The sequence below is a fragment of the Coloeus monedula genome (genome assembly GCF_965178545.1).
Source record: "Coloeus monedula genome assembly, chromosome: 23".
Classification (NCBI taxonomy): Eukaryota; Metazoa; Chordata; class Aves; order Passeriformes; family Corvidae; genus Coloeus; species Coloeus monedula.
In genome coordinates, this window is record NC_138803.1 from 5839954 (window position 1) to 5854829 (window position 14876).

The 14876-nt window shown below is 48.7% G+C and overlaps 1 protein-coding gene across 3 annotated transcripts in view; it reads left to right on the plus strand.

Annotated features, from left to right (window-relative positions):
• Positions 1-14876, plus strand: part of SRGAP2 (SLIT-ROBO Rho GTPase activating protein 2) — a 92185-nt gene that overhangs the window by 66715 nt on the left and 10594 nt on the right. For all 3 annotated transcript variants that reach the window (XM_082296140.1, XM_082296141.1, XM_082296142.1), the window contains 8 exons: positions 1217-1301; positions 3973-4000; positions 5686-5716; positions 6380-6440; positions 7729-7806; positions 9680-9814; positions 11072-11177; positions 11761-11985. In XM_082296140.1, coding sequence (XP_082152266.1) covers positions 1217-1301; positions 3973-4000; positions 5686-5716; positions 6380-6440; positions 7729-7806; positions 9680-9814; positions 11072-11177; positions 11761-11985 — 749 coding nt within the window. The remainder of the gene's footprint in view (positions 1-1216; positions 1302-3972; positions 4001-5685; positions 5717-6379; positions 6441-7728; positions 7807-9679; positions 9815-11071; positions 11178-11760; positions 11986-14876) is intronic.

The following is a 14876-nucleotide window of genomic DNA, read 5'->3' on the forward strand; positions in this document are numbered from 1 at the left end:
TTCCCTGCAGCGCCCTGTGGCGGCACCTCGGGGTTTCTCGGGGATGAGGATTCGCCTTCCCAGCTTTATGTTCCCAAGTGTTTGAGGCAAAACAACCCTTCAGGAACACCGAAGTGCCCATTCCTGGCTCTAGATCCCTCGGTGCCGGGCCAGGAAAACAAAACAGAAAGAGGAAGGAGCCCTTCCTCGAGGAGTTTACACACACGGGCCTCACGTGCCCCGGGAACCGCCAAACCCCCCGGAACCCGGATGTTTTCCTGCCGGGATGGGAGCGTTCGCTTGGTTAGGAGTTCTCCTTTTGGTTTTGGTTTGTTTGGTTGCTTTTCCTCTTGAGGAATTCTCCCCCTGCGTGTTGCTAGGAGGCAATAACGCCTGGAAACTTCAGCGAGACAAAAGCCCGGGCTCCAGCTCGGGGCGGGGTGCGGCTGCTCCGGCTTCACCTGCGGGTTTCTCGCGGCGGCGGAGATGCCGTGGGATTCGGACTGGGAAAAGTCAAACTGCTCTGAACTGCAAGATAAGAGGTGAAAGAACTGAAAAAAAAACCCTCCCAGCATTTGCAGAGCTGTGAAAAATCAGGGAGCAGCGGGAAAAATGCCTGCGCGGGTGTACAGTATTTCACCACAAGAGTAAATCTGAAGCTAAATAATATCTTTATTTGTTTTGTCCTGCGCCCCCTGTGCAGCCCTGTGGATCATCCAGCACGGAGGCAGACGCAGGGTTTGACAAGTAAAGTGGGGTGAGAGAGGTTAAGTGAGAGAATAAGCACAGTAGCAGCCTTTTAGTTGGTTAAAACAAATTGCTCATTCAGCTGCCCGTGATATTCAGCCCCAGCCCGCCCTGCCTGCAGAGGGGTGGATGGCAGCTCCTCTGGTGGCTTAAAAGATGCCAGACATTCAGCTGGTCCCACAGTGGAACAATGGAAATTGCCCTGAAGATCCAGAGTCACAGAATTACAGAATTGTTAAGGTTGGAAAAGGCCTCTGAGATCATTGATGCAAACTTGGTTGGGCTCGAAATATGGGTGGACTGAGCTTCAGACTTGCCCAGATGCATAAACCAGGACTTAGTTCATCCTTTAACCGTGAATTTCAGTGTTGTTCTGTCACTATAAACTTCAGTGTCACTCTGCCCTCATGTTCACAAATCCAGCAGCCCAAAGACTCGATCAGAGAAGTGAATTGTCCACTCACCATCCTGTTTTTTGCCACCTCCACAGAAAATGAAGGAGTACCTGGAAGGCAGGAACCTGATCACGAAGCTCCAGGCCAAGCACGACCTTCTCCAGAAGACCCTGGGAGAAAGTGAGTGTGGGTCCCCCTCGCAGCTCTCAGCCGGGCTGTGGCTGTTGGGTTTACTGAGTTCCTCAGCTGAGGGTGGCAGCCCTGGATGAGCGATGCAGAGTGGCCGTGCTCGAGTTTTCTGAATTGATTCCTCTGATCTGCATGAGGGAGAAGCCAAATGACCCCCATGGCTGCTCGATGAAGGATGAACACCAAAATGCTTAACGAGGCACTCATGTGCATCACTGGTTTGTTGCAGTGGGGCTGTGCTGCCCCCTCCTTCCTCCTCCCTTCCTTCATACCCATCCTGGTTATCACTTAATGATCTCTGTTGGGCCAAACCTGGTGATTTACTGATGAATTCAGAATTATTGATGGGCTGGGCCTTCATTTGCCTGGCAGTTTAGCTGCTCCTCACCTCTGTGGGTTCAACCCGGACCAAACCAACGTATGGAGCCCAGGCTTTTATTAGGAGAAGGACAAACAAATTTCAGAGCATGTAAAATATGTTGCCTGTCTAGAGGGCATCAGTCAGGGGGCAGCAGCCAGAACTGAACATTCATTTGCTGTTAGAGTCAGAACAAAGGCAGATTTCTTTCCCTTCATGGTATGGGCAAATCCTGTTGGCCAAAACCACTTCAACTATGCATCCAAGTTTCCATAGAAACCTGCCTGCCTTGTATTTGCAGAGGAGAAGGTTTTAACAGTCTAAATGTCAGGTCAAAAAATGGCTCAGCTCGTTCTGAGTTCATGTCTGGAACAGGGCTGGTGTTGGGCTGTGACTGAGCTAGACTCCCCACAGCTCGTGGTGTGCAAATCTGCTGGATGAAAACTTAACCAGCATGTGGGCTTTGAAGTGCTTTGCTTTCAGTTTGAAAATGCTCTGTAAAAGTAAAATACTTCTTGCTGCAGTAATTAAGAGTTTCGTGTTTATCAGACCCCAACCGCTGGGAGCCGAGGGGAGGAGGTGCCTCAGTTTGAGTTGGATTGGTTAAAGTTGCTCATCTCTTCAGCTGTCCTGTAAGAAAGCGTGGCTGAAGCCACAGTTTTGTGTCCTTAGGGCATTTTTCTTGTGCCTCTAAATATCTGCAAGTGACAGCCGTGCTGCCCCTGTGACTGATCACATTCCTGGGTCATAGCTGACCTCTGCATTCCAAGACCTATTTCCTCTTAACCTGCCTGCCCCCTGAACCCGGCTCAAGCTGTGGTAGGAGGGAAAGGAGAGGAAATTAAATGTGATTTCTGTATTGCTGTGTAGATTTAAAGGCTGCTTCTGTTTTCTTCATTTGCTTTTTGAGCTTTCTTAGTGGCCCTGTGAAGGGACCCAGGGAGTGTCAGGGTGAGCTCTAGCAGCTCCTGGAAAAAGCTCCTCCTGTCATCTGTGAGATCAAAAGGAGCTGGGAAAGGGAGGAACATCCCATTTCCAAACTCACAGGAGCAGGTTAATAGTACAAACTGGGGACTGTGCCTAGACTTATCCATAAAATGTCACTTCATTGGGAAATGGGCAAATAAAATTCCCTTCACACGTCCCTGGAGCACGGTTAGGAGCTTTACAGGAGAATGTGCCTCCAGCTGTGTGTCTTCAGTGCCTGGGAAGTTCAGGGGGTTGTTATTTTTTATTCTCCTCCCTGCCCCATCCTCAGGTGACATTTTTCAGTTGGGGTGCAAATTGCTTTAATCTGAAGATGACAAGTTCCAGTAATAAAAGTAGCAGCAAGTCCTCCTCTCTGCAAGTCATTATGTCCCTGCCTCCTGTACCCATTTGTCACCCTAATGCAGGAGCCCCTTGATGCTGCCACAGCCGTGTAATTTCTCTGTATGAATATTCCATGATGAAAACGGGGACAGATGGCTGGAAATTCTGCTTGAGAATAACATTTTCATGTAAATTATGCACTGTTTTGGCATTACGTGGGGAGAGCAAAAGTGGCTATCAAGATGTGCTCGACTAATTGTCAGCCATCAGCAATTAGCTGCTTCCCTCATTCCTTCTTCCATCTCCCCAGGAGCAGGAAGAGAACTGGAGGGAACGTGGGTTTTTCAGCTGATGGGAATCAGTGTGGTTTCACTGATTTTTGTCACAAAAAAATGGGCCTGTCCCATTCCCACCAGCACATCCTTTTTCCTGCCTCTTCTGTTGTGATGTTTTAGGTGATGCTGCATTAGCAAGTCCCGAGCTTGGCTGCTGCTCCCCTGAAAACTCGGCGCAAGTTAATGGAGTGTTTTTATAAAAATGTTTGTGGAAAACACCGCTGAACGTCTGTCTCTCAAAATAGCTTCAGTGCCAGCACGTTCAGGCTGTGGGCTGACAGATCTGGGAATGTTTTCACTCTTCCTCAGGGGCTTGGTGAAGTAGAATCTCTCACCCCACCAGTTCCCCTGGGAAGAGGGAGGGAGGGAGGGACTGACAAGCCAAATTTTTTGGTGGAAGCCAACAATTAGAATGCTCAGGGAGGTAATTTTTATTTAAAACCAACAATTTCCAGAGACAGGAGTCCTTGGACAGCCTGAGTTGATTCCTGGTTGGATTTGGTGGAGCTGTGCTGGCAGGGATGAGTTTGATGCTGTCCTTGGAGCTGTCCCCTCCTCTTTCCTCTCCTCCATCTCCTTCCAGAACTCTGTACAGAGACACTGAAAGCATTTTCCCATTCCTCCCTCCTCATGCTGGATTTCTTTGTCTTCTCCACAGGTCAGCGGACTGACTGCGCCCTGGCCAGGTAGGCGTGGCTCAGGGAATTGTGTTTTTAAGGAAAATCTGATGCAAATTGGTCATTCCAGATCAGTTACCAGCCCGGGATGTGTGTCTGTTAGAAAAATGTTCTGATTTAGAATCACAGCATGGAGTCGTGGAATGGTTTGGGTGGGCAGGGACACCTTCCACTGTCCCAGGCTGCTCCAAGCCCTGTCCGAGCTGGCCTGGAATGCTTCCAGGGATGGGGCAGGAATTTAGCCAATATAAACAAATCCCTTTTCTTGCCCTGGTGTATTTAGTGCAGATCAGGAGTAGGATGGGAAAGTGAGAGAAATTCCTTAAATTGGCAGTGTCACCCAGAGAACAGTCTCCAAATTTAGGTTTTTATAACCAAACCCCTGGTCCTGGGAGAGGACTGGGCCCAGAGACTGGCCAGGGGCTATCCACGGGGTTGAGGACCCTAAATTGGGAAACTCTTGATCCCATTGCTGCTCTGCTGTGCCTGGATTCCCGCAGGACGGAGGGCACGGAAAAGAAACCTTTTATTACAATTAGGACCAATCTCAGAACCAGCACTAAGCTCCTGATGGGGCTTTTGTAGAACATAACAAATCTCCATCTCCAAAATGATGGATTTGAGGGGCTCTGCTGGGCACGAGGAGCTGGGGCAGGGGCTGTGCATCATCCTGCCTCGTTAACAAAAGGAAGGTGATTGCCACCAGTGTGGAGTCATTACTGCTGCTCCCATTCCTCACAGCAAAGCAAAACTGACAGGTCCTAATTAGACCCTGACATCTGTAATAATAAAATATTATTCATCATGAAACAATTTTAAATATCAAAGAATCGTGCCCGCTAATGGTTTAAAACCCACCTTATTGTCTGTGACAGCCTGTGGAATCGGATTTGATTTTTTTTTTTTAATTTTTCATTCAGTGGTTTTGATTTTTTTACAAAAGGAATTTCCCCAAAATTACCACGTTGTACAGGCTTTTTAAAAATCACACTTCTAATCCCCTTATTTATAATTCAGCATCCATCTGCCCTGGCAGGGAATTGGCTGGAATGATACATTAGGGCCTCTCTGCTGTTATCTCCCTTGCTTCCTTTTTACAAGAAACTAAAGGAATTTTAAACCCCAGTAATAAATTTTGAGGGGAAAATCCTGGCAGAGCCAGGCCTTTTTTCCTATTTTTCTGCCATTAATGTCCACCAACATCAGCAAATGAGAGCAGACAGACAAGCCTTAGCCTGGCTGGTGTGTGCTGGTATTCGAGGGGGTTTGGTGTTATTTATTTATTTGAAATCTTATCAAAACTGTAATAAAGACTCCGCAGTGGCAGCTGTTAATGGCACAGGGGGAACCAGCCTGCTCCCACCTGCTCTTCCCTGTGCAATTTATATCAAACTTCATCTCCAGCAAGCAGCCCTGGCTCGCAGAATTCCGTCTGGTCGGAATTAAAACGTCAGGGGCAATCTCCTGTCAGGGCTCCCTTGCGCCTTGTGCAGTTTTTGAGTGATTTAAAGTCACTTAAAATCTTTCTGGAGTTCCATAAATCGAATGAGGCTCTGGCATTGTGATTGACTTGGCTATCTGGCTCCTTCCCTCCTCCGAAATGTGGTTGGGAATGCTGAAGGAATGAGCTGGTGATGGTGGAGGATTATCCTGACTGTTCCGTTCTGTTTTTCCCTCCTGCCCCCCTGCACCAGTGGCCGGCGCAGCTCCACCGTGAGGAAGCAGGTAATTAACATTTCCCTCAGTAACAAGGCAGGGATGTGGTGTGCAAAGAGGAGGAGTGGTGGAAAACAAATTTTTATCTGTCCCTCCGTGTCTTCCATGGAGCTTTTCTGTCTTGTCTGAGAAATCCCTCAAACCCGGATCCAAAACCTCATTCATTTTCCATGACAAAATTTAAAGTTACTTTTACTCTGTGTTTTGACAGACCTGGAACCAAAACTGCCAAACAGCCTTGAGCTGTTTGGACAGCCGTGGTTTATGGGATCCACGCTGTTGTTTCTTTGTCTCCATTCCCTTTGTTTTCCCTGGAATCCCACTGTTGAACCTGTAACTGCTCTCTTGTTGTGTAATAAAAGACTTACAAAGCCAGGCTTTGTGGCCCTGGCCTTGGGGATAATCTGTTGCTTTTTGGTACCCAGTGAGCTAAAATGTGTTTCCTTGAGATAGGGAGGACCCAGAGTATCTCTTGTTGGTGCTGTAAGGTTGAAGTTGGGCTGGAATTCCAGGTCACACAGTCTGGTCTTGGGCTGCTGCTTTGGAGCTTTGGAATAAAGTAAGAGAGGAAGTTGTGATCTTGGTGTCAAACCTTTCTCATTTTTTATTCTTTTTTTTTTTCCTCTTCACTTTACGTTCTGCCTGCTCTTCCTGCAATTCCTCTCTGGGCAGGATTCCTCCCAAGCCATTCCCCTGGTGGTGGAGAGCTGCATCCGATTCATCAGCAGGCACGGTGAGTTCGTGGGCTGGAGGTGTCCTGTGACATTCCTATAAAATAAACCTTATAAAAGATGCTCAGAGTAGCTCAGGATGTGATGCTTGTGCAGAGGCTGCCCCAGAAAGAAAATGGCTCTGATTTTCAGGCTGCGCTGCTGGTGTTGTGTGTGATGCCTGCTCCAAATAACTGACCTTGCAAATGCCAATTTTCCAACAATATCCCTTTATTCCTTGCAAAATAAGCTTCCCATCCATAGACACCACTTGTGCCTCCCCTCCACTCACCTTCCTTTGAACCCTGAAGTGTGGCCTTCACCAGGAACAGTCATCCTCTTCATGAGGAGGAGGAGGAACACTCGGAGTGTTTGAATGTAGGAGGTCAAGCAGTGAATTAGTTGTTCACTCAGTGCCACAGTGAGATGATTTATGCCTGTTTGGAAGGCTGACCTCTCCCAGCCTTGAATGCTGTACATTTATTGCAATTTGTTTTCATTTTTAATTGGTATCATTTGTTAGTAGCGTGTGAAACAGCTGTTAATTAACACGTGCGGAAAGAGGTGGAATTTATCTTCATTAACCAAGATGCAGGGCCAGGTAGCAGTTCCTGTTTCGTTTTCCTTGATTCATCACCATTTTAGAAACCATAACCTGGAGTCCCATTCTCATCATCACTTGCAAGAACCAAGTTCTGTAATCCTTCTTTAAGGCCATACTTGGATATTTGCTGGGAGAATCCTTGAAACCACACTGAAATGGGAGCTGATGGGGGATAAATCGTGGCCATGAGGAGATGCTGATTTCACTCAGATTCCAGAATTGGCTTAGATTTTCCAACAGACTCAGCTGAGTCCTTCCCTGAATGCCAGCCCTGGCTCGAAGGTGACTGAACACTTTGCTCCCGTGGAACTGCTCTTGGAAGAGAAACGTTTTCCTCCTGGCATTGGCCATATTTCACTCCTGGCTGCTCCACCACTGCTTTATGACTTCCTCTGAGTTGTAAAATCCTCTGGGGATCCTCCAGGGTGAGAGATAACATGAATGGCTGTCAGAGCCCTGGTACTCTGGCAGTTGAGAAGGGTTAATAATTCTTCTGCCTGTGCTCAGTTCTGGTTTTGCATATTCTGGACATCGCAGGGAAAGGTGGCTTTTAAACCAGCATCCCTCTGCCTTTCCTTTCTTACCTTCCTTTCTTACCTTTCCTATTCTTACCTTTCCTTTATTACAGGAGCTGTAGCTGCTGAAGGTGCCATCTCACTTATCTAATCTATCTTACCTTGTTATCAGCATCTCCTGTTTCCTTGCAGGTTTGCAGCACGAAGGAATATTCAGAGTGTCTGGGTCGCAAGTTGAAGTGAACGACATAAAAAATGCATTTGAGAGAGGTAAGGAAGAGCTCTTCCAATACCCCAGAAATGATTGCCAAGTGTGTGAATTTGTGTAAATACTCAGAAATGGCCTGAACGCAGCTTGCTCCGTTTTGCTCCTTTGATTTTTGTGTTTGCTGAGTGAGTCCCTCCCAAACACCTCCCTGGTGCTCATTAACCTTGAATTCTCAGTTGTTTGCTGTTGTGCTTTGTACCCTGTGGAGTGGCTGGATAATAAATATTCTGAATTCAATCTCCTCTCATGTCTGATAGCTTATTGATTGTTTGCAACACTAAAGGACGTAGAGGATTTCATTATTAGGTGTAACTGCAGTTTCCTCCCCTCTCCCCCAGCTCTTTGTGTGCCGGAGGATGAATTTTCATGGTTTTTCTGTGTTGTTGAGGCACAGCTTGGCCACATTTATTCTAAATACCAGCGAGGGAGAGAGGAAATGTTCAAGAGAGTGTTAATTTGACGCAGCTTTTAATAGATTGGATTTTTCTCTGGGAAGAGCTGTTCCATACAAAGGCAGGGAGCAGTTGGGAGCCTCCTGACTCATCAGCTCCTTGCTGGGCTGTTCTCCCTGGCAGAGCAGGTTCAGAGGAGCTGCTCCTCAGGCAGTCCCTGGGTCACTGGGAACAACAGGCCTTGTGTTAATCCCTGGAATCCATCGCCCCTGAAGAATAGGATCAGTGTTTTCCTGTGCTTGCTTCTGCAGGAGACGGGCAGACATTAATTAGGCACAGCGAGGTTATTTTGCTTTTGGGGGAGAGAGAAGCTTAATGAACGATGTGTGGGAAATGTGGTGGGTGATGTCACCTGTCCTCAGCTCCATCTGCCTGGGAGTGAAACTCTTCAGGAGCAGAGGAAGCAGGAATGTATGTCATAGTAAGGAAAGAAGTATCAGAATCTGATTTTTTATTATAAAGAAATACCAGCTTGGGAAAATACCCACTTGTTCCATGCAGAAATAAGAAAGAGGATTTTTTTTCCCCCTTCACCTCACTTGTCTCTGTAAAACCTGTGATATAGAGGACTGCCAAAGTTAACAATAAGGTCCCTGCAGTTTATTACTTCATCCAGAGCCCTTGGTGGCAGTTAATATCAGGGATAATGCTCAGGTTTGGAGTGGCCCATTTATTATCCCGTGTGCTATTAAGATAATAGGCAAGCTTTGGTAATTTCAGTCACATAATGGATATATATAGCTTCAATTTGAGGATTGCCCCATCATTAAATCTAATTATGGCTGATAGGGAGTTTTCCCCAGGGAGCAGCTCCTTAAGTGAGCATCTTTCCTTTGGCAATGCAGACAAACCGTGGTGGATCTGCAGCAACAAATTGTCCCAGAAACGCTTCTGCCACCCCATTCCCTGTGTCTGCACCCTGCTGAGCCAGGGCTGTGATGCTCAGTGGCTTCCTGGGTGTCCCCTGCATCACCTGGGCCAGGGCTGTGATGCTCAGTGGCTTCCTGGGTGTCCCCTGCATCACCTGGGCCAGGTGTGTGATGCTCAGTGGCTTCCTGGGTGTCCCCTGCATCCCCTGAGCTGCAGTTGTGACTCTGCCTAAAGGCTGCTGTCGGGTGGTGGAGCTGTGATGTTCCCACCTGCCCAAAATCCCTGGAGTGTTTCTGCTCCAGGGGCACCACCACACCCTCAGCTCTGGTGTCAGAGTGACATTTGGCTGACAGGAGCTGCCCCAGGTTTTCTTGGATTCCTGGCAGAGCTTCCCACCCTGGGATCTCTCTCTGCCTCACTCTTGCAGTGCAGCTGGAGTAGGTGGGATTAACTCAAATCATTTTCTCCTGCTGAGTTGCATCCTTCAAGCATTTCAATACTTTCCTCCAGTATTCTGATTTTTCTTGCCTGCTCTTCTCTCCTTGCTCTGAAGGGGAAGATCCCTTGGCTGGGGACCAGAATGACCACGACATGGATTCCATAGCAGGAGTCCTCAAGCTCTATTTCCGAGGCTTGGAGCACCCACTCTTCCCCAAGGACATCTTCCATGACCTGATTGCCTGTGTCAGTAAGTACATGAAGAACTGGAAAGAAATAGGATTAATTTTTCTCATCTCCCACTCCTCTTTCCTATCTTTCCCATTTTTTCCTGACTCCACAGTGAGTTTTTGGGGTTCCTTTGGTGGGGTTTGTGCTGCTGTGCTGGTCTCTGCTAGCCAGTCTGGGCAGTCACCTTTCCACAGCCATCCTTGCTCTGATAGGAGTGAACAAGGAGATAGAAATTCATACATTTTAGGGGTTGTGTGATGGGGTTTGTGAGACACTGCTTGGTGACAGGGTTCTTTCAAAAGAGAATAAAGCAAAAAGCCCTCACTTGTGTAAAATAATCTTGGAGAGCTGTCATCAGAAGGTGTCAGAAATGCCCTCTCCAAGGCAGGGAGCACCAGCAGGGTTCCCTGCCTTGTGTGCTTTCCCTGGATCTGCTGCCGTGCTCCTGTGTGCTGGCCTCAGCTGACAAGGTGGGTTTTATTCATACTCCTTTTAGCTTCATACCCACAAGGGACCATCCACTGCCTCCTGCTCGAGCATATCAATCATCAGGGCACTCAAAGCCGAGCTGTTAACATTTTTCATGCTTCCTAAAGGTGCTTCTGCCAGGCACAGGGTTGTTTGTGGTTTCTGTATGTGAGCAACCTCATTTTTAAGTGGCCTGGCTCTCGTTGCATCCCCCAGAATTGAAGAATGATTCCATTGTCCACGCAGAGAAATGGCCTTTGCAGGGGCAGCCTCTGAAGTGAGGAAGGAGATCACTGAGGAGACAGCTTCAGAAATGGCCTGTGGTTTTCTGCTCCTGATAAATGCATTTACAGGCTTGGATTCACATTATGTTGAGAAGCAAAATCCGCTTTCCCCCAAATGAGCTCTCCCTTCTGAGCTGATTTATGCTGCCCACTTCTTTCTCAGCGGGCTGCTGCACACAGAGCCTTTTGCCTCACCCTTTAGCTATGTTAATTTGAGTGTTACACACTTTCTCCTTTTCAAACACCCACCTTTCCTAGCGGGCCTGACAGAGCCCTTGTGCCAGAGCCCCTGGAGCAGATGACATCCAGAGCTCCCACGCTTGGAGGGGCTCCCAGGGAGGGTCTCACGTGTTCGGGGACCTTCACTGGCAGAGGCTTTGCCAGCAGGTTCTGCAGCAAAATCCCCTCCTGTGCTGGAGCTCTGCTGGCTGCCCAGTTTGCACACACAGAGCACTGGTTGCACTGGGCCCCAGAGGCTGTGGGTGCAGCGAGGGGGTGACTCTGGTGCTCTCTCTTCCTTCCAGCCATGGATAATTTGCAGGAGCGAGCGCTGCACGTCCGGAAGGTGCTGCTGAACCTGCCCAAGACCACCCTGATTGTCATGAGATACCTCTTTGCATTCCTCAATCAGTGAGTACCCCTGGGAGCGCCAGGGCTCTGCTGCAAGACCTGGGATAAACATGGAATTATTGAGGCTGGACTGGGCAGGGACACCTTCCACTGTCCCAGGTGGTTCCAAGCCCCAGTGTCCAGCCTGGCCTTGGACACTTCCAGGGATCCAGGGGCAGCCACAGCTGCTCAGGGCACCCTGTGCCAGGGCCTGCCCACCCTCACAGGGAAGGATTTCTTCCCAGTATCTCGTTTAACCTCCTCTCTTCCAGTTTAAATCCATGGCAGGGGGGTCCTGCTGTAACTCTGGTCTTGAGTTGGGCTGCAGGTGGGCTCTGAACAACAATAACAGAGAAGAAATAAAATCAAATATTATAGTCAGCACCCAGAGCTTTCAAACTCCCTTTGCAGTTTCTATTTCATTTCTCTGTGAATACCATCAGTGTCTCATTTTTTGCCTGGATCCAGAACATTTGTGTCCCAGAAAGCCCAGAGCAAACCTTGCGAGCCCAGCTGCGTGTTCTGCAGCAGAGGATGGTGATGGTGGTGATGATGATGATGTTTTCTGCTGTTCACCCTCCTTCCCACTTCTGGTTTTTTGCAGTTTATCTCAGTTCAGTGAAGAAAATATGATGGATCCCTACAACTTGGCCATCTGCTTTGGGCCCACACTGATGTCTGTGCCCGAGGGGCACGACCAGGTCTCTTGCCAGGCTCACGTCAATGAGTTGATCAAAACCATCATCATCCAACACGAGAACATCTTCCCAGGACCCAGGGAGCTGGAGGGCCCAGTCTACAGCAGGGGTGGAAACACGGAGGATTACTGGTATGATGGATGCTCTGAGGAGAGCAACGGGTGGATGTTTATCCATGGATTAGGATGCTGCAGTTGTGTGCTCTGCATTGGCTAATTTGGGGTTGCAGCATCTGGCCCAGCCTTTCAAAAATCCGTTTTGTGGCAGCAGAGATGGCTCTGGTATCTCTGGAGAGCCATCGACTTAAAAGAAATAAGCTGGTATAAAGTAGCTATTCAGTTGTCAAACCTCGCTCACTTATCTTGAAGGGCAAGGTTGTGTAGGGATTTTCTTGGATGTTCTGGTTTGGTAGCTGCCAAAATCAATCTCTTTTTGTTGTGTTTTTTTTTCCCTTTTATTTTTTTTTTTCCTCCTCCTGCTTTTGCCTTTTCTCTCTGCCTGTCTGGAGTGCCTTTGCTTCAGACACAGGGGTCACTTGCAGCTGAACCTCCAAGGCTGTGGCACGGTTTAATTTCCAGGGCAGCCCCGCTGGAGGGGGAGGGAAGAGGCAGGAATGCAAAATCACCATTTCCATGCAGCCCAAAGCTCCAGAGGCCCGGCCACGTGCTCGGGCTGAGAGCACATCTGGAAGCAATTCAGGCAGAGCGGCTCCTGTCATCTGGGGTGGAAGCCTGGGCAGTGGGGGAAGGAAAGGAGGTGTTTGCTTTCCTCCTGGCCAAGCTGATCCCTCCCTCTGAGGATGAGGAATGTTCAGTTGTGTCCCTCTTCCCCCCCCTCCTTTGCTCCTGCTCTCCTTCAGTGTCACAGGAATGCAAATGATTATTTTCGTGGACTAAAATAAATAGGTTTTAAAAATGAAGTCACTGTGGTGACAGAGCAAGCCTTGTTTCCCTGGCTTGTCTCGGAGCTGTGGGATCACTCCACGTTTAGAGGCTCCTCCAAACTCACTGCTGTGTGCACAGGACTTGCCAAAACCTTTTGGAAATTCTCTTAAATTCACCCCTGGCTCTGATGTTTTTAGCTGATGTTACATATGAAAGAATTGTAGGGGGAAAAAAAACCCCCAGCTTAATATTTATGGCCTTCAGGAAACACATTCATTTTGACAAGAGGTTTTGTCCCGTGAGGTGAAGGGAATAAAAATGTGCTGTGTTGAGTACCCTCAGTGTGGGTGTCAGTGCACGGGAGGGTGTGGGGGGCAGAATGTCCTGGGAGATGATATCAGGGAAGGAGGTAAGGTATGGATGAATCATGAGCTGGAAGGGACCCACAGGGATCACCCAGACCAGCCCCTGGCCCTGCACAGACACCCCAAAATCCCCCCCTGGGCATCCCTGGCAGCGCTGCCCAAACGCCCCTGGAGCTCTGGCAGCCTCGGGGCTGTGCCCATTCCCTGGGGAGCCTGGGCAGTGCCCAGCACCCTCTGGGGGAAGAACCTTTCCCTGATCTCCATCCCAAACCTCCCCTGGCACAGCTCCAGCCCTTCCCTCAGCTCCTGTCACTGTCTCAGGGAGCAGAGATTGGAGCTGCCCCTCCAATTCCCTGGTGGAAATGCCTTGACTGGCACCATTCCTCTGGCAGGGTTTACTGCTGTCACTCTCAGAGTGACACCAGTCCTTCCAAGGCAGCATCCAGAGCTCAGTCAGCAGCAAGGACAGGTTTTTAGGTGGAAAATGCTGCTTTTTAGGAGGCCTGGCTGGTTGAGGCACGTGGCCTCTGTGTAGGGTTTGGAGCCGCAGCGTTGGCTGTGCACGACATGACTTCAGAGTCTGGGTGAAACTTTAGCCCTCACTGCTGCTTCCTCCCGGGGCCTCCAGCTGGCTTCAGAGGCTTCTGTAAACTTTATTAAGGAGCACAAAGGCTTTGCAAAGGATGGGAAAGGTTGATTCCTGAGGTACTGACTCGGGGAATGTTGGGCAGCCTGGTGTCCTGTGGATTAAGCAGAACGAGACACCAGAATTATTCAGACATTTCACCCCTTCTCCTTTTTCTGTTTTCCTCCTGCTTAAAAGAGCACAGGAGGTGGATTGCCAGGGGGAGAGCACTGTCCAACCATCATCACTTATTTTAACCATTGCAGGGCCAAAATGAGGGATGAAGTTACTCCTGTGTGAAGAGGATTAAAAATCACCTTTAAGGAGTCACAGTGTGAGAGGGCAGCAGAGGAGTTTTCTCTGAGGTGTGAGATGAGGAGCAAGCACTGTTTTTTAGCCCTTTTTTTCCTCCTGAGAGGAGCAGGCAGGCAGAGCTGCCAGCTGGCAGCAGCTCTGTGGAGCTGCTTGGGAGAGGCAGTGGATCCTCTTCCAGTTTCCTTTCTGCTCCTGTCCAGAGGGAACTGCTCGTGGAGCTTCTTACAAAAACATAACCTTTGGTTGCCACTTGTTGTCTGTTGATCCTTTCAAAGCTTTTCTTCGTGCCAAACATAAATGAGTCCTCTTGGTAGTTTAGGTGCTCTGGAAGCTTTATTTACAGGCAATTAATTGGGCTGTGGGAGTTGTTCAGGGAAATGAATGGGACATTTAAGATGGTGATAAAAGGGATGGAGGGAGATGACAAACACAGACCTGGAAATATCGTTATAAATCGAGGAATGATTTCCCCCAGGAAGTTGCAGCTTTCTCATCAGCCATCTAATGAGCTAATTAGAGCAATGGAGAATGCAGCCAAGGGAGTAATCCTGGCATGGCAGGGAGGAGCTGGACCCAGCCTGGCACTGCTGTCTGACTGCTCAGCGTCTCCAGAGGTCCAGGCTGTAAGATGTGAAGTTGGACTTTGCTGATAGCACTCACAGAGGGGTCACCAAGATGTTTGGTTTGGCTGATCAAATAAGAGTTCAGCTTGATTTTTACCCACAGCGACTTCAGCACGTGCAGATGCATCCACAAAGTGTCTGTAGCAGCGAAACCTAAATATTGACTCCTGATGGGGGTCAGTTCTGTCTGATTGTTTTCCAGGATGTTCC